Source organism: Salvia splendens, chromosome 19, assembly GCF_004379255.2.
Source record: "Salvia splendens isolate huo1 chromosome 19, SspV2, whole genome shotgun sequence".
In the NCBI taxonomy this organism is placed as follows: Eukaryota; Viridiplantae; Streptophyta; class Magnoliopsida; order Lamiales; family Lamiaceae; genus Salvia; species Salvia splendens.
In genome coordinates, this window is record NC_056050.1 from 20,380,244 (window position 1) to 20,400,235 (window position 19,992).

General features: G+C 37.4%; 2 protein-coding genes across 5 annotated transcripts; both read right to left on the bottom strand.

The window, feature by feature from the left end:
* Positions 1–4,638: 4,638 nt before the first annotated feature.
* On the bottom strand, positions 4,639–8,839 carry LOC121779338 (LEAF RUST 10 DISEASE-RESISTANCE LOCUS RECEPTOR-LIKE PROTEIN KINASE-like 2.3). Its single transcript, XM_042176658.1, has 5 exons — positions 8,144–8,839; positions 8,023–8,052; positions 6,576–6,698; positions 6,274–6,318; positions 4,639–5,957 (listed from the first exon to the last, which is right to left on the bottom strand). The coding sequence occupies exons 1-5, from the start codon at positions 8,817–8,819 to the stop codon at positions 4,810–4,812; spliced, it is 2,022 nt and encodes a 673-aa protein (XP_042032592.1). The 5' UTR covers positions 8,820–8,839; the 3' UTR covers positions 4,639–4,809.
* Positions 8,840–17,673: 8,834 nt separating this feature from the next.
* LOC121779339 (LEAF RUST 10 DISEASE-RESISTANCE LOCUS RECEPTOR-LIKE PROTEIN KINASE-like 2.1) lies at positions 17,674–19,411 on the bottom strand. Of its 4 annotated transcripts, none has more exons than XM_042176661.1 (6): positions 18,607–19,411; positions 18,491–18,520; positions 18,371–18,400; positions 18,177–18,263; positions 18,058–18,105; positions 17,674–17,984 (listed from the first exon to the last, which is right to left on the bottom strand). In XM_042176661.1, exons 1-6 carry the CDS (start codon positions 19,286–19,288, stop codon positions 17,779–17,781), a joined length of 1,083 nt encoding a protein of 360 aa, XP_042032595.1. In that variant the 5' UTR covers positions 19,289–19,411; the 3' UTR covers positions 17,674–17,778. The 4 variants fall into 4 exon arrangements, with proteins under 4 accessions (XP_042032595.1, XP_042032593.1, XP_042032597.1 ...); XM_042176659.1 differs by having other exon boundaries at positions 18,177–18,278; XM_042176663.1 differs by lacking the exons at positions 18,371–18,400; positions 18,491–18,520.
* Positions 19,412–19,992: the final 581 nt, after the last annotated feature.

Consider the following 19,992-nt stretch of genomic DNA (forward strand, 5'->3'; position numbering starts at 1 on the left):
GATCGAAATTCTTCCCTTTCCGTGAATAGGTTTCTATCTTCTTATTCAAGTCCTAGTACACTGGTGACATTTGCCCACAAAAATATCAGTCTACAGTCTGGGATACCAGTCAGAAGATCTGAGGTCGAGCTCTGAAGATCTTCACGTAGAGAAGACGCAAGCCATCTTCGATTCTTTGGTGAATCAACAAGGTAAATCGGCTAACTCCGTAGTATGCATGTTTTAGGGATTGTTTGATCTAAAGCATGATTATAATTCAAGTTATGAGCAAGATACGTGAAATAATTATGCGAATAGAATTTATCTAAAAAAATCAGCTAAATAGATCAAATTCATGTGATCGGTTATTATGCACGCTTCCGCTGCTAACCCCTTCATTCATTTGACCAAGCAGATTATAGCCTAGGAAGACTTGGGCCAAGCGAACTATAGGGTCCTCTATGTGGTTCGCTCGGGATATGGTAGGCTTGTATGCTGGGGCGCGCTTGTGAACAATTGATCTCCAAGTTGGCTGCTGCTCGAACTCTGGGTTGTTTTTGGGGGCACCTATATCCCTCCCAAACTACTCCCCACTTACAGCCTGATCTACAGTAGCCCTAGCCTCACTGACCATTCCGTCAGGCTCATCCCCATCTCCTTGTTGCATACCCGGAAGGTGATCGACTCTTCTTCTAAATTAGTTGTGGCCTTGAAGCGGAAAATGGTGAAGAAGTCTTGAGCTAGGGCTACTGGAACGGCCGACATATCAATATCAAGCAGCCAATCGAAGCTTATTCCCGTGATATACTCCAGGAATTTCTCCTTGCCACCTAGCCTCTGTAGGGACGGTTGGTGCATCTTCTTCCCAGATTTTGTTGTCTTGTATGGAGCCACTTTCTTCTCACAGTCTTCCTCCCCTTAGGATTGTCGAACTGGACCATCTGAGATAGCAGACGACGATCCAATCGGACGAGCACCTTTTTAAACTGCGGCCTCACTGCCACATGTTTCTTCATCAGCCCGCTCTGGGCTTCATCATGCATTTTCTTGGTTCTGCGCTCCCACTGGAGTGCTTCTTCATCATCAGACTCTTCCTCCCTACCTGTTCTGCCCACATCAAGAGCGGGCTCTTGGATCACAACAACCATTGAGGGCTGTTTCATCTTCTTCTTTGTCGGATAGGCAATTTCTTTCCCTTTTCGTTTCTTCTCTCTTCTCTGTCTGTCACTTTGGTTCTCTGTTGTTTCCCCAATGGGCAAGTTAGACTCCCTCACTCGATTTGCCAGATTCTCCTCACTCCCGGGGCGTCTCTGACTCCGTGGCCCATCTATTGGCTGGAAAACAACATTATCTTCTTCTTCCTTCGAAGGTTCGTCCATGAGGAGTCTCCTTCTTCGGACCGACGCTCCAACTACACTCCTAGGCAAACCACCTTCAGGGCCACTAAATCCCTGTCCAGCCATCTCCCTTGGTGGCTCCTTCTCAATCTCATCTTCATCATCCGTCATATCGACTACATCCCACATCCTTGCTTCAGTAGGATTCCTCTCGACCCCCTGGAGTGACTGAGAGATGAGTTGTGTGCGTGCAGGTGTTGTATAAATCAAACAGGTCCAGAGGATTCACTCAACCGCTAGGTCTAGCAAATCTCTAAACTATCTAAATATGTTGTTGGGACACTCTTAATCGCTTCAAAACCTTAACCCATTCTACTATTGGCTAGTATATAGGGTAGTAAGGATCGATCCCAGATGGAGGTGCTAGCAAATGTTCAGAGGATTTGGAAAGAGTTGGCTACTGCCACGCAACTCATAAGTTAAGATTGGTTTAACTACTAGACTAAAAGGAATTTAAAGGTAACTAATCTATCTACCAGACCTAGGAAACAGGAAAAGTACGTACGAATGCAAGGCTAATGGAAATGAAATTTAACTAGAGAATTCAGACAACTCAACTACTGGGCCAGGCAAACGGGTTTCCGAAAATAGCTAAACAATACGTAAACATGCAGTGGGGACCATTTTCTCAATTTAACTATGATGACAGAAAAGCTGCAGAAAGGTAAACAACGGCCAGTGACAAATTAGACATCTAACTTCATCTTCTTCAGCGAGCTAAGTAAACAGAAACGAAAACATAGCATCAAACATGTGGAAACAGAGCAATCTCAGATCCAACTTTAAACATTACGATTAAGCATAAAACTACTAGATCTAAACTACTAGGCCGAACAAAATAAGAAAGCAACAGTAAATATCCATAACCATGCATAATCATAAAATCACGTCTCAGACCCACAACTCCAAACTTTGATTCAACTCAGATCAACAAAAACCAACTCCACTACATTCAAATCCATATCTCCTCAACTCAGATTCAACATATTCAACCATAAATTAACTCTGATCAACCCGATCTCAATTCCAAATCAAACATAAATTGTGAAAAGCATCCAAATCAGTAAAAACAAACAATCAAACATCAAAAACAACTAAACAGAAAATAGAAACTTCCATAGCTACTAAATTAAGAGTCAACACGGAAATATCAAACGCCGAGCTTCCAACAGAGAAGTTCACGACGAACAAAACAATGGAAAATAAAGCAATTGTATCTTCGCCCTTCGTGAGGATGGTGTTACACCATGGAAACTAAACTAGACCACCCCAAACTCCCAGAATTACCCAATTGATGCTAAGTGCGCTGAGAAATATGTGTGTGAAGCAAAGAGAAATGAGCTAAGAGCGAAAAGTAATGTGTGAGCTCGATGCCTCTCTTCATGATTGTCTTTATTTATAGCCGAGGCTCGGACTTCTAGGGCACTCTCCCTTGATGATTTGTCATTTTTGCCCTTCCTAGAAGATCCTTCAAAAGATGTTTTTCTGCTCACAGTTGCTCCCTTCTTTGCTCCTATAATCCTCTGGGTCAGGTTGCAAGCTGGCTTCTTCACTCCATTTTCCATCCACCTCCTGGGTCTGGTAGATTCTCTGCGCACCTAAACTTATAAACGTGTTTTAGTTCATGAAAATCACATAATTGAACCCATAACCGATGCATGAAATGAGCCTTATCACCCCCTCAATAGGGTTTACTTCAACCTCTGCAGCAGGATTCACCTCAACTTCATGCTTAGTAGGGATTCACCTCAACTCCCTCAAAACCGATTGATATGGTTTTGCATTAAAAACATCTCAGCTTTCCCACTAAAAGGTTTTCCCGCCTTTTTATTCGACACGTGCCGGTTTCCCACTTCTCCAAACTAAAATTTTACCAAAATCTGCCTATCTGAATTTGAAACTCAACTGGATCAAGCGGATTGTGTTATTCTAAAATTTTCTCGCATAATAGTCCACCCAGTCAGTTTGCGAATTCCGAAAATATTTTTGAGATTAGAAAATATTTTCTAAAAAGGAATTACGAAAAACAGTATTTATTCTTATTTACAAAAATTTGTAAATACCTTGGGGATTCACTTGATCCATTCGTTAACCAACATGTTGCACCTCCAACTGATCAAGTCGACCTCCCAGAATGTTTAACAAATTGATCCGTTAGGCGAGAAAACTAGGTATGCGGAATTTCTCCCACTGTGCATAACTATGAGTTGTCCCTAAACAACTTGACTAGATGACCATTCACTAGAAAAGAGCTAGAATTTGGATCACTTCCCCGAAGTTCCACAGCTCTATTAGCTCGGATGGCAACAATGATATATTGACCGACCCACTTGGACTTGAGCTTTCCCAGCATCAACTTCAATTTCCTAGGGCGATTATCTCGGACCAGGGAACCGACTTCTGCAATCGCACAATGGAGGCTCTCATGAGGAAGTACGGGGTTCACCATCGCCTTTCCACCCCAAACCATCCGCAGAGCAACGGGCAAGCTGGGATATCCAACCAGGAGTTTAAGAGTATCCTTAAAAAGACAGTGAATCCATCGAGAAAAGATTGGAGCAAGAGGTTGGGGGACACCCTCTGGGCGTACCGGACTGCTTAAAAGACGCCTATCGGGATGTCTCCCTATAGGCTGGTATTTGGGAAGATGTGTCATCTCCCAGTCGGCATTGAGCACAAGGCTTACTGGGACGTGAAAGAAATGAAAATGAAAGCTGAGGATTGTGAAGAGGGAAGGAAACTGCAACTCCAGGAACTCGAGGAAATCAGATTGGATTGCTATGAATCGGCCATGTGGTATAAAGAGAGAACTAAATTATGGCATGACAAGAATCTGAGGACCAAGGAGTTATCAGTCAGGCAGAAAGCACAATAACGACCGAACTCGCACGATTTGACAGCCCTAATTTTTAGCATTATTTTTTATTTTTTTTAAATATTCTTATAAATAAGCCTGCATAAATTCTTAAAATGTCTTTATATATAATTTTGCCCCACTTAATATAAAATTTATGGCTCCGTCCGTACCAAGTAGGAATATTCTGGGTCACCGTATCTTGCGCAGAATGTTTAGCTTAGATGATCCATTACTAGCTAATTCAACATTTTAATCTCTTTCATTTCACCAATAGAACATGGTTGATCAACTAAATTCTAATATTGAGAGATGATAATAAGAAGTTTAAATATAAACATTACTTCCCTAACATGTTAAAAAGTTGACTTAATAGCCGAGGAAGCTTGGATAATGAGTTTTAATCCATTTACAAATAACTTCTTCCCATACTATTAAATTAATCCACTGCGAAAAAAGGATTTAGTGAGAATTCTAACATTACAAATCACAGCCCAAAAGAAACTCACTTTATAAGAGCATGGGCCCACAGTAGTACATGTTACAATGTTAAGGAAATTCAGAACTATCGCAGCTATGTTACTCTTCAACAATAATATCAACACTGGGTGAAGCCTCGTCATGTTCCAGCAATGATACTGAATCAGTGGAACATGTTTGGTCTACGGAAGTTTGAATAAATTGAGAAGGATATTCAGGAATCTTTAGACGTTCAATATCACCTTCCAACATTTCTAAGACTTTATTCATTGATGGACGATCATTTGGGCTCATCTGTATGCACCATAATGCAACTATTGTCATCTTCCGACCAAATTTCCTCCAACTATCATCATCAATCTCATCATCACCACCATTCACGACTTCAATATCCTTCCCTAGGTTGAAGTAGTCATATATCCAATATGGAAAATACTGGCTAGAATTGTCATTGTTCCCTATCAAATCTCTCTTTAAACTCACCATCTCCATCAGCAACATCCCGAAACTATAAACATCAGCCTTGTAAGAGATTGCTCCGATACTTCTGCTAATTAGTTCAGGAGCAACGTATCCTATGGTTCCTCTAGTAGCAGTCATGGTCACGGTGGTTTTATTAGTTGGGAAAACCTTTGCTAGCCCAAAATCTGATAATTTCGGGATGAAGTTATCATCAAGAAGTATGTTATGAGGCTTGATGTCAAAATGCAGGATCTGAACATCACACCCTCGGTGCAGATACTCAATCCCACGAGCAACACCAACTGCAATCTCAAACTTCATATCCCAACTCAATGAGATCGTTTTGTCTCTATTGAAAAGATATTTCTCTAGGGAACCGTTGGGCATGAAATCATAAACGAGAGCATGTTTGGAGCCTTGCGCACAATATCCAACTAATTTGACAATATTGACATGGTGTATCCTTCCAATAGTTGCTATCTCATTCATAAAGTCTTGTCCACTTGCTCCCGATTTTCCAAGTAATTTGACTGCTACATGAAATCCACTTCGTAGCTTCCCCTTGTAGACAGAACCATAGCCTCCTTCACCTAATTTATCTTGAAAGCCTTTGGTCATCTTTTTGATGTCTGAATATGAATATTTAATTGGTGTGATATTGTTGTCACTTCGTAAGAAGCTTTCAATTCTTTTATACATGGACTTATGCCTCCTCCGAAATTTCTTGATCAAAATACACACAGCGACAGGAAAAAGGATGAACCTTGGTACCAAAATAATTAATTCTGCCATAACCAGGGAAAAATATAAAATAAGTTTTGATGATTTATTACATTGATTAAACAAGAGTACTTGATGTTTTAACTGCCAAAGGAAACACCACTAGTAACATCAGACTAGGCTTGAAAAGTACTTTAAATTAATTTTACAGCCTCGTATTTCCTTTACTTTTCACTCAGTCCAGATGAAAGATAAAAACAGAAAAATGAAATTTATGATTTGAAAATCTACAAAATGTGTTTTAATACTGAATTTGCAAAATTAGGCTAAAAAACACGACTTGAAATTAAATACTAGTACATTCATAAATAAGAAGCGCACCTGTTCCTAATTCAATGCCAGCCCAAGGAGATGCGAGACTGTCTCCTACATACATACGAAATACATCACTCATATAAGCAATAAAGCATATAAATGGGAAGGATTAGACTAAAAATCACTTTCAATATTAATATTAGAATATTTTTGGCCCATAGATCATGTTCAGTAAAAGCTATTTACTGAGGGAATTAGTGACAGAAAGTTATCCTTCACTGATTACTAACGAAATAGTGACTGGATTTGATATCGGTAATGTTCCCATCAACTGTATTTATGCACGCATTAAATATAAAGATCCTTACGTTCCCCACGGGGTAGTCCGATGGCGTTGTATAGTAAACCGACAGTTAGCGTCGAGAGTTGTAATAGAGCCACGAGTCCAACGACGGTGAATATAGGAGGGCTTATTAATGCACACATCACACCTGCAATGTTCAACTTTAGACCATTTTATTTACTCCCCCGTTTCATAAGAAATACGCCATATTTCCTTCTTCCTCTGTCTCATGCAAATAGTTCATATCTATTTATGCAACTTTTTTCTCCTTCTCTTATACTTTATTATTTATGTGTCTCACTATCTACTACACCATTTTAACTACTTTTTCTCCTCTCTTACTTTACTGATTATGCATTAAAACCCGTGTCCATATCAAATGACATATTTCTATGGGACGGAGAAAGTATATAAGGCCATGTAAAAATTTATTCCATATTAAAACCAGTTGCTAACAAATAAAGCACTAAGCATATACTCCCTCCGTTACTTTAATTTTGTCACACTTTGACCCGGCGCGGGTTTTAAAAATATAATAGAAAATGAGTTGAAAAAGTTAGTGGAGAGTGAGTCCTACTTTTATATATTAGTTTTATAATAAAATATGAATTGGAATGAGTTGTTGACCATAAGGTCCACTACAAAAAATGGTAAAAAGTGAAATGTGACAAATTTTGTGTGAGAAATGGAAAAATGTGAAATGTGACAAATTTTATGGAGTGCTAGATTCATATAGTGGTTTTATTTGGAATATTGTTTGTTTTATTTGCCAATATGCAACTAGGACGGGATCGTTATAATACAACTTATCAAAAATGTCTCTGAAAAGTAAGAACTCTTCCCCTATTAGTTTGTCCCTGAAAAGTATGAACTTTCTAATTATGGATTAGTTAAACAACACATTACCCGACACATTATTTTATTTAAAACTTATACCATTAACTACACTAATAATGATGTGTAGCCCACCCTCCACTAGCACTACTTACACTACCATTTATCTCTATGTCTCTCACTTTACCAACTATAAATTAAACACGTGTCGAACCAAATGTTCATACTTTTTTAGAGACGAATGAGGGAGTAGTACTATACTGTTATCTTACCAAATGTTTTACTATATCAAAATTTTGATATTTTCAATTTTCAATACCGATATTGTATGCCAGATTTCGCTACGACACATCGAAATACTACTACACCAAAATCTTGTTTTAGAGTGATATTTTTTATATAATATGAAAAATACAGTATATACCGTATTATAGGTATATATTTCTACTGTATTATACCAAAAATCCGTTATATACACTAAAAGTACGACATATACCTAAAAATAAGGCATATATATACTGAATTTGCTGTATACCGCAGTATAAATAAATTCTTACCGTTATAGTCCCCATTTGATTCGTTGCAAGTTTTAATATCAATGCAATATTTTGTGAAGCATATATAATCGAAGAGCTCACCTAGAACAACAAGAGGAATCGCAAGCAGCGCTGTAGATGAAGATAGGAGTAGCAAGTGAGATAATTTTCCATAACAAGTAAGAGTTAAAATACGATGATATTGTCCAAATTATTACACCACCAGCTGTGGGAGTGGAAGATGGCGTTACTGGGCAAACTGTGCAGAAGGCGAGTTCAAATCCATACAAGAGAGATGTGTGGATTTCCGAAAGCGATACATTGTTGAGCTCCCGAAACTCCCACGATGTCATTGCCATGAGATCCAGTCCGCACAGATGCGGTATGTCTGAGGCATTCATGCGTCCGACCTTTACGTATGAATATCCGCCGTTAAATGAAGAACAATGAGATGTGATATTGGTAAAGGTGGAAGAGTTGTTCAAGGGATTAGGACAGTTCATCAGATTGATAAAGGTGTCTTTGTAATCATATGGATAGGTGGGAGATATTGGGGATTCGTAAGGATTATAATGTGCAAAGGGGTAGGGATATATGGAATGAATGGGGAAAGAACAGATGTCATGATTTTTGAGGGAAGCATCAGCCAGCCTGATGGTGTAGTTTTGGTAGTCGATTGCTTTGACATTGTAGTTTTGGGATTTGAGAGAGAGGGAGGCTACGTTGTTTTCGCAATGTAGTTCGAATCTGGGGTCACCACAGTGGCCGGGGTCGCCCTTGAGGCGGAAAGGGTAGCTGATATTGTGAATGACACCGCAGGAAGGAGTGCAGAGGGGAGTAAAATTAGCTTGAGATAAATGGTGGAATAATGGAAGGAGGAGGAGGAGGAATGTGGACATTGGAGATGTGTCATGGAAGCTTATGAATCTATCCCTAATTATATAGCTAGATAATACTCTCTCCGTCCCTGAAAAATACGAACTATTTTCTTTTTAGTCTGTCACTGAAAAGTATGAACTTTTTAGTTTTGGAAACTCGGTGAGACTCCTTCTCCACTAACAATATTCTTTCTATTTCTCTCTTACTTTACCAATTATGCATTAAAACATGTGCCGAACCAAATGTTTGAATCGTTGTGTCCTTGAAAAGTATGAACTATTTCCTTATTAATCCGTCCATGAAAAGTATGAACTATCTAATTTTGAAATAGGTAAGCAACACATTACCCCTACACTGTCATTTTATTTACAACTTATACTATTACACTACAATACTAATGATGTGGATCTCACTCTCTAATAACAGTACTTACACTACTCTTTCTCTCCATCTCTCTTACTTTGCCAATTACACATTAAAACTTATTCTGAACCAATGAAGTACGTAGTAATTGCTAAGTGTTGAGTCTTTTCTACAATGGGACAAACTAGATAAGGTATGTAGTAATTGCTAAGCGTTGAGTCTTCTCTACAATGGGACAAACTAGATAAGATAAGTCAATAGTGACAGACATGGTGAGAAATAGAGATTAGACAATGAGGTATGAAAGATTTATAAACATCTAAGCCCATGAACACACTACAAAAAGCAACAATTTTTTTTTGAAACGGACTATTTCATTCAGTAGATAATCCGTTGGTAACATTGTATACCGTCAGTAATTCCGTCGATAAACCACCTTTTTTTCAGTGTCTGTATCTGGGGGCTCGTCTCTAGCCCAATTTAGAAAAGCCGAAAGAGAGAAATTGTGGGTACCCTAGATTAGGCCCAATTAACACATTCCTCGCACTAGGAAAATAACACGGGTCATTCATTGATACTAACTTGCGTAACAAACACATGATTAAGACCATATAAGAACTCTTTGCTTGCTCTAACATATCTACCAAATGTCCTATTAGTATATGAATTACTAGCCATAACAAGATTTATAAATCATTCCAACAACTGATTAACAAGAGTTTAGTAAGAAATGAAGAAAAACTATTCACATTTTGAAGGCCTACCATCTACAGATTGCACATGGTTGTGTTATTTTGAAAGGGACCAAAAAGAATTATTAAAGCTGCAGAAGGAAACACCATATTTTGAAAGGACCAAAAAGAATTATTTTTTGCAGTTAGACAACAAAATAGTACCCTGGAAGAAAAAAATATCTCATCACATTCATTATTGGACAAAGTTCATGGACAAAAAAAAGATCCCAACAAATACTATTATTCCCTCTGCCTTATTACAAGTGACACATTTTTTTTGGTCACTGGTTTTTAAGAGTGAAAAAAAGTAAAGAGAAAGCGTACGAGGATGAAGTGAGAGAGATGTAATGTTACTTTTTCCAATAACTGATTAACAAGAGTTTAGAAAGAAATGAAGAAAAACTATTCACATTTTGAAGGCCTACCATCTACAGATTGCACATGGTTGTGTTATTTTGAAAGGGACCAAAAAGAATTATTAAAGCTACAGAAGGAAACACCATATTGACTTGAGTCGACTCCAAGGAGTTTTTTAATATTTTTTGCAGTTAGACAACAAAATAGTACCCCAGAAGGAAAAAAATATCTCTATCACATTTATTATTGGGCAAAGTTCATGAACACAAAAAGATCCCAACAAATACTATTATTCCCTCCGTCTTATTACACGTGACACATTTTTTTTGGTCACTGGTTTTTAGGAGTGAAAAAAAGCAGAGAGAAAACGTAGAGGATGAAGTGAGAGAGATCAGAGATGTAATGTTACTTTTTACCATAAAAGGAAATATCTCACTTATAGTGGGGCGACCTATAAATACACCTCACTTATAATGAGACGGAGGAAGTACTATTCAAGGGTTTGGGTGCATTTTGGTCCTAGTAAAATAAACTCATGAATATATGATTATAACTTAAGTTAAAAAATCACTTCTGATATTTTTTAGGACCCGCCTGCATCTAAATTCATAGTTATTTCTAACAAAATATAATTATCACATAATTGTGAAAATAGTCTCATACAACATTAAAAAATCTAGCTACATATGACAAGTTTTTATGTTAGAAATACATTGAATAAATATGATGGTTCTTATTTTGTTTAATTCTTAATTCGACTTGTTTTTAATTTTATACTAATGGATGAAGTTTTTTATGAATAATATATTTACTTCGTGCTCTCTATATATATTTCCTGTACACATAATATTGATAAAACAGATCTAGAAGTCATTTAACTAATACATTTGGTTTCATTAGGTACTTTTACAAAAAACACTCTTTAGGTCCTTGTACCAATGCATTTTGTTTTTTTTTGTACCAATGCATTTTGTTTCCGTTGGTTCTTTTACAATTATTTTTCATTGGATTTTTATACTTTATTTTGTAATTTGGTTGGATGTTTATTTAACGGATTTCATAAATCAATTAACTTTCTTGTGTTACTTAAACTTATTTATTTTTTAATTTTGAAATTAATTCAGTTGCAATATCGACTCAAGAATCATTAAATAAACATCTGAACCTAGTTAAATAAAGATCAAATCAAAGAACATCTTAAACAAAAATAAATTAGTATAATGATCTACTAAAATAAAAAAATTATTAAAACCTAATGAAATAAAAAAAAATTTATTAAAGAACCTAATGAAATAAAAAATTGTTAAAAGACAATAGAACAAAATACATTAAATGAAGGATCTAATAAAACAAAAATTGTATAAAAATATAACAATATAAAATGTATTAGTACAACAATATTGATGAATCCGCGAATTTCTGATGTTTGTGAATGCAGGAAAATACAGATCACGACACAAATGATTTACGTGGTTCGATTTACTGAAGTAAATCTACGTCCACGGGAAGAAAAGAGGGCAGAGTTGTATTGTTTGATCTGTTTTCTACAGCTTACAAATACAAACTTGCTATTTGATATTTTATCTCTAGAGAGCGAGAGAGAGAGAGTCCCCCCAATCTATCTGATCTAAGTTCTATTTATATATTGAACTAAGATCGTGGCTTGCATCACCACTAATGATGGCTGTGGATGTCGTGGAGGTCATGCGATCCTGCATGGGCCCACTATCCTGCATGAGTTAATGACTGCTTGACACCACTAAATAGATCGTGGGTGTAGTGGAGATCGTGGAGGTTCTGACATGAGTTGACTATCTCCCAGTTCGGTCAAATACTGAGACCGAACTGCTGAACTATTGCCGAGCAGCTTTTGCCGGTCTGAGAGTAGAGCTTGATTGGTTGGCTTTTACCGAGCTGTAGGCTGGGGCCGAACTCTTTGGTAATGCCGATCTGATACTCTTCCTTGGGCTTTGGGCTGATGGGCCGTCACTGCTGTTGGGCTTGTTTAGTCCGTACTCCATCACTACCCCCCCCGAAAAGCGAAGTGAATTACTTCGGCGAAGCGAGTCACTTCGGCATTCTGGATAAAGGTACGGGGTAAGTTGATGTTTGTCTTTGGTCCGATGAAATAAACATCTTTGACCGGACTCGTCCTTGGTCTGATGAAATAAACATCTTTGACCGGACTCGTCTTTGGTCGGATGAAATAAACATCTTTGACCGGACTCGTCTTTGGTCGGATGAAATAAACATCTTTGACCGGACTCGTCTTTGGTCGGATGAAATAAACATCTTTGACCGGACTCGTCTTTGGTCTGATGAAATAAACATCTTTGACCGGACTCGTCTTTGGTCTGATGAAATAAACATCTTTGACCGGACTCGTCTTTGGTCTGATGAAATAAACATCTTTGACCGGACTCGTCTTTGGTCGGATGAAATAAACATCTTTGACCGGACTCGTCTTTGGTCGGATGAAATAAACATCTTTGACCGGACTCGTCTTTGGTCGGATGAAATAAACATCTTTGACCGGACTCGTCTTTGGTCTGATGAAATAAACATCTTTGACCGGACTCGTCTTTGGTCTGATGAAATAAACATCTTTGACCGGACTCGTCTTTGGTCTGATGAAATAAACATCTTTGACCGGACTCGTCTTTGGTCTGATGAAATAAACATCTTTGACCGGACTCGTCTTTGGTCTGATGAAATAAACATCTTTGACCGGACTCGTCTTTGGTCGGATGAAATAAACATCTTTGACCGGACTTGGTCTTTGGTCTGATGAAATAAACATCTTTGACCGGACTCGTCTTTGGTCTGATGAAATAAACATCTTTGACCGGACTCGTCTTTGGTCGGATGAAATAAACATCTTTGACCGGACTCGTCTTTGGTCGGATGAAATAAACATCTTTGACCGGACTCGTCTTTGGTCGGATGAAATAAACATCTTTGACCGGACTCGTCTTTGGTCTGATGAAATAAACATCTTTGACCGGACTCGTCTTTGGTCTGATGAAATAAACATCTTTGACCGGACTCGTCTTTGGTCTGATGAAATAAACATCTTTGACCGGACTCGTCTTTGGTCTGATGAAATAAACATCTTTGACCGGACTCGTCTTTGGTCTGATGAAATAAACATCTTTGACCGGACTCGTCTTTGGTCGGATGAAATAAACATCTTTGACCGGACTTGGTCTTTGGTCTGATGAAATAAACATCTTTGACCGGACTCGTCTTTGTGTTCTAATTTGGCGATTTTTGTCGCCGGGATCGAACTTTCCCTTGTCCTAATTCGGCGAGTTTTATCGCGTGGATCGGACTTTCCCAGTTAACCGAAGTGGTCTTATGCAGTAAACCTCTTTGACTAGACATGGTCGTCATCGGTCTTATGAGGTAAACTTCTTTGACCGAACTTGGTCGTCCTAATTCGGCGAGGTTTATCGCGTGGATCGGACTTTCCCTTATTGCAGTTCGTTTCAGACGAAGTGCTTGATTCTTAAGCCGAATTGCGGTCTTGTATCCTCTTTAGAAGCTTTGACTCACAATCGTTGGCTTATTGCAGCTCGTTTCAGACGAACTGCTTGTTTAAGCTGAATTGTGGCCTTGTATCTTCTTTAGAAGCTTTGACTCACAATCGTTAGCTTGCTGCAGCTCGTTTCAGACGAACTGCTTGTTTAAGCTGAATTGTGGTCTTGTATCCTCCTTGGAAGCTTGGACTCACAGTCGTTAGCTTGTTGCAGTTCGTTTCAGACGGACTGCTTGTTAAGCTGAATTGTGGTCTTGTATCCTCCTTAGAAGCTTGGACTTCACAATCGTTGGCTTATTGCAGCTCGTTTCAGACGAACTGACATCTCTTCGGTACGGAGGAGATGGAGTTCTCCTGTGGTTCCGGTACCGAGGAGGAACAGGAACACGTCGGGGTTGAGGATTCTTCTTTCCGGAAGACACGGCACTACTGCGGTAGTGACTTTTCATGTCTGGAGGAGGAAGGAGAATCCACCCTTTTCGTCTTCGGCTCTTGGCTCTTTTGCAGGAAGGCTAAGAACTCATCCTGTTTCTCAGCCAAGAACAGCTTGACAGCCTCATTCAAATCAGGCTGCTGGGAAGACTCGGTGTGTGGACCCTTTGAGCGGCTTGTTCCTTCTCCGTGAGAACTGGAAGTAGATTTTTCACGAGGCTGCTTTCCAGGCCTATGGGCTGCTGGATTAGCTTCCTCATGGTTATCACGGACGGAGGCACGGGTGTTATGTGATCTGGTATGCATTTTTTTGGTAGAAGAGGATCAAAAACTCGCTTTATCACAAATTTGGTTCTCTGTTTCCCACAGACGGCGCCAGTGATGAATCCGCGAATTTCTGATGTTTGTGAATGCAGGAAAATACAGATCACGACACAAATGATTTACGTGGTTCGATTTACTGAAGTAAATCTACGTCCACGGGAAGAAAAGAGGGCAGAGTTGTATTGCTTGATCTGTTTTCTACAGCTTACAAATACAAACTTGCTATTTGATATTTTATCTCTAGAGAGCGAGAGAGAGAGAGTCCCCCCAATCTATCTGATCTAAGTTCTATTTATATATTGAACTAAGATCGTGGCTTGCATCACCACTAATGATGGCTGTGGATGTCGTGGAGGTCATGCGATCCTGCATGGGCCCACTATCCTGCATGAGTTAATGACTGCTTGACACCACTAAATAGATCGTGGGTGTAGTGGAGATCGTGGAGGTTCTGACATGAGTTGACTATCTCCCAGTTCGGTCAAATACTGAGACCGAACTGCTGAACTATTGCCGAGCAGCTTTTGCCGGTCTGAGAGTAGAGCTTGATTGGTTGGCTTTTACCGAGCTGTAGGCTGGGGCCGAACTCTTTGGCAATGCCGAACTGATTGGTTGGCTTTTACCGAGCTGTAGGCTGGGGCCGAACTCTTTGGTAATGCCGATCTGATACTCTTCCTTGGGCTTTGGGCTGATGGGCCGTCACTGCTGTTGGGCTTGTTTAGTCCGTACTCCATCAAATATCTAGACGTGTTTTGTCCATAATATTTAAGCCTTTTTAATTCTTCTTAAATGAGAAGTATGTTTAGCCTATTTACATTTTATTTATATTTATACGCACATAAAATTTCAGTCAATGATGATATTCTAATTTTTGAACAAAGACAATGATGATGGACCCCAATCCCATCCATCACAGATCACAAATCATAATTCCGCGTTTAAGTTTCTATCGCATTAATTTCTTTTGGCAGTAGGAAATAGGTGGGGATTCAGCCGCCCCTGCTGCTCCTCACTATTCATCAAAATAATATATATTTATTTAATTAGATTTATTTTTATTTATTTATTTTATTTGTTGTGAGGGGCAGCAGGGGCTGCTGTGCTTTTCAGCACAGCAGAGGATCCCCACCCGTAGGAAATACTCCTACTCTGTCCGGCCCTAAAAATTTGTCACATATTTTCTTTTTTGTCATTTCTTAAAAATTTATCATCTTTCACTTTTATGATATTTGGCAGTGGACTCCACATTCCACTAACTCATTCTCACTCACATTTTATTTTAAAATTAATATATAAAAGTAGAATCCACGTGCCACTAACTTTTACAACTTACTATCTACTCCCTCCGTTACATAGTAGAGGAGTCATTTCTTCCGATACGAAGATTAAGAAAAATTATGTTAAGTGAATTAAGTAAATGAAGAATAAAGTATGAAATGAAAAAGATAAAGAGATAATAAAGTAAGAGAGAGTAAATTAAGTGAGAAGAATGAGTTGACTTTTACTAGGGTGCCCACTAGGACATCTATTGTGGATGCTCTAAAAAGGGAAATGACTCCACTACTATGGAACGTACTAAAATGGCAAAATGACACTAATACTATGGAACAGAGGGAGTATTACATGCTTAAATCTACAAATGGCACCAAATTATTAGGGATGGAGGGAGTACTCCAAAAACTTCACCATTCCAATCCTTAATTTAAATGTACTTCCTCCGTCCCCAAATATTGTCACAGTTTGACTGTGTATGAATTTTAAGAAATGTAATGGAAAGTGAGTTGAAAAAGTTGGTAGGATGTGAGTCCTACTTTTAAATTATTAGTTTTATAATAAAATGTGAGTGAGAGTAAGTTAGTGGAATGTGGTTCTTACTTTTTTATCTATTTATCTAACACACTCAACATTCCTCTCTTAAACTCCGTGCCAAAAAGTTTCGCCTCAACTACGAGAGAACGGAGGGAGTACACGTTTTGAAAGTAGTTAGAGACTTTGAGGTATTTTTACAATTTGAGTTCCCAAAACTAACAACTACTCCCTCTATTTAGTTAGAAACTATTTGCGTACATGAGACTTCTCCTCTATTTTATTATTGTATTAATTTATTTAAAATTACATAGAAAACAAGTAAATTGAAATTTGATTTTTATGAATTTTATAAAATTAAAAATTTTAATAACATTTTTTTAATGTATTAGAATCAAATTAGATATATAAATTGAAACGAACAATATTAAACGTACGTCAAACGAGAGTGGTGCTCACATAAGGTATGTAAGATATCATTCATCCATGTTCATTTACTCTTTCCATTCCTGTAAAGTATAAACTTTTAGTTGGATACGAATTTTAATGCGTTGTTGATAAAGTATGAGAGATAAAGAGAGAGGATAGTGAAAGTAGTGTTAGTGGAGAGTGAGGTCCATTTTATTAGTAGTGTAGTTGGATTTCTAAACTTAGAAAGTTCATACTCTCTCCGATCCCATTAGAAGTCTCATTTTGTCATTTTAGTCCGGTCCACATTACAAGTCTCATTTTACTTTTACTATTTTTGGTAATTGGACCCCACATTCTAATAACTCACTCAATCACATTTTATTATAAAATCAATGTATAAAACTGGAACCACATTCCGCTAACTTTTTCTACCACTTTCATTTATAAAGTAAAACAATTACCTAAAACCCGCGCCGATAAAAAATGAGACTTCTAATGCGAACCAGAAAGAGTATTTTGCAAAGATAGACTAAAAAGAAGATAGTTCATACTTTTCAGGGACAGAGACAGATGAATTATTTTAAATGAAATGTTGAGGAAATGAGTTAATGCAATAAGGGTCTACTCCACTTTTTAGTAAAAATGAAATTACTTATGGAAAATTATAGACCACTAGATCTCTAAATGTTTATGATCTGAAATTAGTTGTAATTAGCAAATAAGGAAAGAGTTCAATTGATCACACCTCTATCTCAATATTTATGCAATTAACGTTAATTACTAGCTATAATAGTTGGTTAATAAATACATTAATTTTTAACTAGACTGCCTCGATTGAAAACCATGTACTTGCAATTAAAGGATTGAATCCCATATCGATTTTTCATGACATATTTCAAAACTGAAGGATGCAAATTAACAATGAATTATTATTATATATTTACTTGACATTGTGTTGAATAATCAAATATTATTACTACTTATATCTATAAATAAAAACGAATAATGAATTGATCAATATATATCACTTCGAAGCTTTCCCTTATAAACAGAACCGAAGCCCCCTTCGCCTAATTTATCTTTAAAATTCTTTGTCATCTTCTTTATGTCCGAGTAGGAATACCTTATTGGCACGAGTTTGTTGTCACTTTGTAGGAATGACTCTACTCCCTCGAATACGGACAAATGCCTTCTCCGAAATTTGTAGATCAAAAACCACACTACCAAATAGAATTAATAAAATAGATAAGAGACTTAGTCGTAGTAAAAGATAAATGAATTTAAAGAGCGTACCCATGTATGAAATGGAAGTAGGTGATCCCATAGCCTCATAGTAATAGTCTGCGATTTAAAAAGGAACATTTGAGAAAATAAGAGACTCTAAAAGGAAAAACGAAATTGGAGATTCTTACATCCTTGTATCCATTCCCAACGGGGAGTATACGGGAGTAGTAATAGAGCAGTAATTCCGATGATGATTGTCACAGGAAGGCTTACCCCTGCAATTACCAAAACTGACATTTTCTTTCACAAAATTAGATATCTTCTTGATTGATGTGATAAAATTGATGAAGAATTAACGAGGAAAAAATTGTTAAGTGTGAACCTAGAATGGCCAGAGGAATTGTGAGATACACTGCAGATATAGATAACGATTATAATCATTAATAGGTTGTTTTGAACAAATTTATATTACGTAGTTAGCATTCAAAATGTGTATCCTTACGAGTATATTCGTATCGAATCAAGAGTTGATCTGCATTTTCAACAATTAAAAGCATTTAATTATGAGTGCTGAAATTACATAATATCTTAATTAACAAGATTAGCTAGCTTTCTTACCCCATATTGTGTATTTTTCATTGCAATTATAGCAAAAGTTGAGTTCAAAGCCATACAAGATAGATTGGTGGATTTGTGAGAGTGAAGCATTCTTGAGAATCATGAATCCCCGCCTCGAAATTACGACATTTATATCTACTCCACACAGGTGTGGTACCTTCGAGGCCATGATACGCCCAACGTGTACATAACTAAATCGAGGATGTGATAAATTAGAGGCACAATGTTGAGTTATATCTATAAAGAGGGAAGATTTGTTCATTGGACTGGGGCAACTAATCAAGTTAACAAACAATTCTTGAAAGGGTTCAGGATAATAGTATGGAGAAGAAGAAAAATCTTTGGAGGTATGGGGATATGAGGAATGGGTGGGGAAAGAGCAGATGTCATTGTTGATTATGGAAGCATCAACCAGTCTGATTTTGGAGTTTTGGTAGTTGATTGCTTTGACATGGTATTTGATAGAGTTTAGATAGAGGAATGTGACATTGTTTTCGCAGGTTAGTTCGAATTTGGGATGGCCGCAGTGGTTGGGGTCGCTCTTGAGGCGGAAAGGGTAGCTGATATCGCGAATAGCACCACACGCCGAAGGAGGAATGCACTTGTTTGCATCAGCAGAATGGAAGAAATGGAATGAGAGAATCAAAGTTGTGAGGAAGAGGAAGTTATGTGTTGTGATCATGGCTAGATAATGTGATTCACAATGCTCAATCTCACACAAACACAACCTCTAATTATATACCAAATCAATTACTTGCTACTTTTTTTCGAATTTGTCATACACCAGTTTCCAATGTGGCTAGAGTGAACTACATTTTTGGTACTACACTTTGTCATAATATCAAATTCGACTTTATTCTTTAAATATATTCTCACACATTTCTCGGTTTTAAAGTAATATTGCTGGAATGACTTTTGCATTGACTATTTTTTCGTCCAAAATACCCTCAAGTTCTTAAAAGACATTTTAGTCTTTTTTTAGTCCAAAATACTCATCTGATAACTTAAGTGTGATGGAGGAAATAATAATATTGACTTAAAAAGATAATTAAATTTACTATATAAATTTTATAAAGTATTTAATTTATCACCAATTAATTTTAAAAATGAAATCCTATAAATATCTATCCAGCCAAATAACTCGACAACAATTGATTTTGCAGCAGCAGTTGTACTAAACTATATGTGAATGGAGATTTGATTTGGCAGGACTTATTCATTTAGGACAGATTATAGTCTTTTTCAATTTTAATGAAATCAATGACGTTGTTTGATTGGAGAGAATTCTACTAACTCATCCATCACAATTTATAACTCCACGTTGAAATTTCTGTAGCATTAATTTCTATTGTCGCTATGAAAGTGCTACTAATACTATAAATCTGT

Coding starts and splice junctions, on each gene's coding strand:
- LOC121779339 (XM_042176659.1), bottom strand. CDS start 19,288: ATGATCACAACACATAACTTCCTCTTCCTCACAACTTTGATTCTCTCA. Junction 18,106..18,176: donor TTGGGAATGGATACAAGGAT/GTAAGAATCTCC, acceptor TTTAAATCGCAG/ACTATTACTATGAGGCTATG. Junction 17,985..18,057: donor TACTTCCATTTCATACATGG/GTACGCTCTTTA, acceptor TCTATTTGGTAG/TGTGGTTTTTGATCTACAAA.
- LOC121779338 (XM_042176658.1), bottom strand. CDS start 8,819: ATGTCCACATTCCTCCTCCTCCTCCTTCCATTATTCCACCATTTATCT. Junction 6,319..6,575: donor CGGACTACCCCGTGGGGAAC/GTAAGGATCTTT, acceptor GTATGTATGTAG/GAGACAGTCTCGCATCTCCT. Junction 5,958..6,273: donor TGGCATTGAATTAGGAACAG/GTGCGCTTCTTA, acceptor TGGTTATGGCAG/AATTAATTATTTTGGTACCA.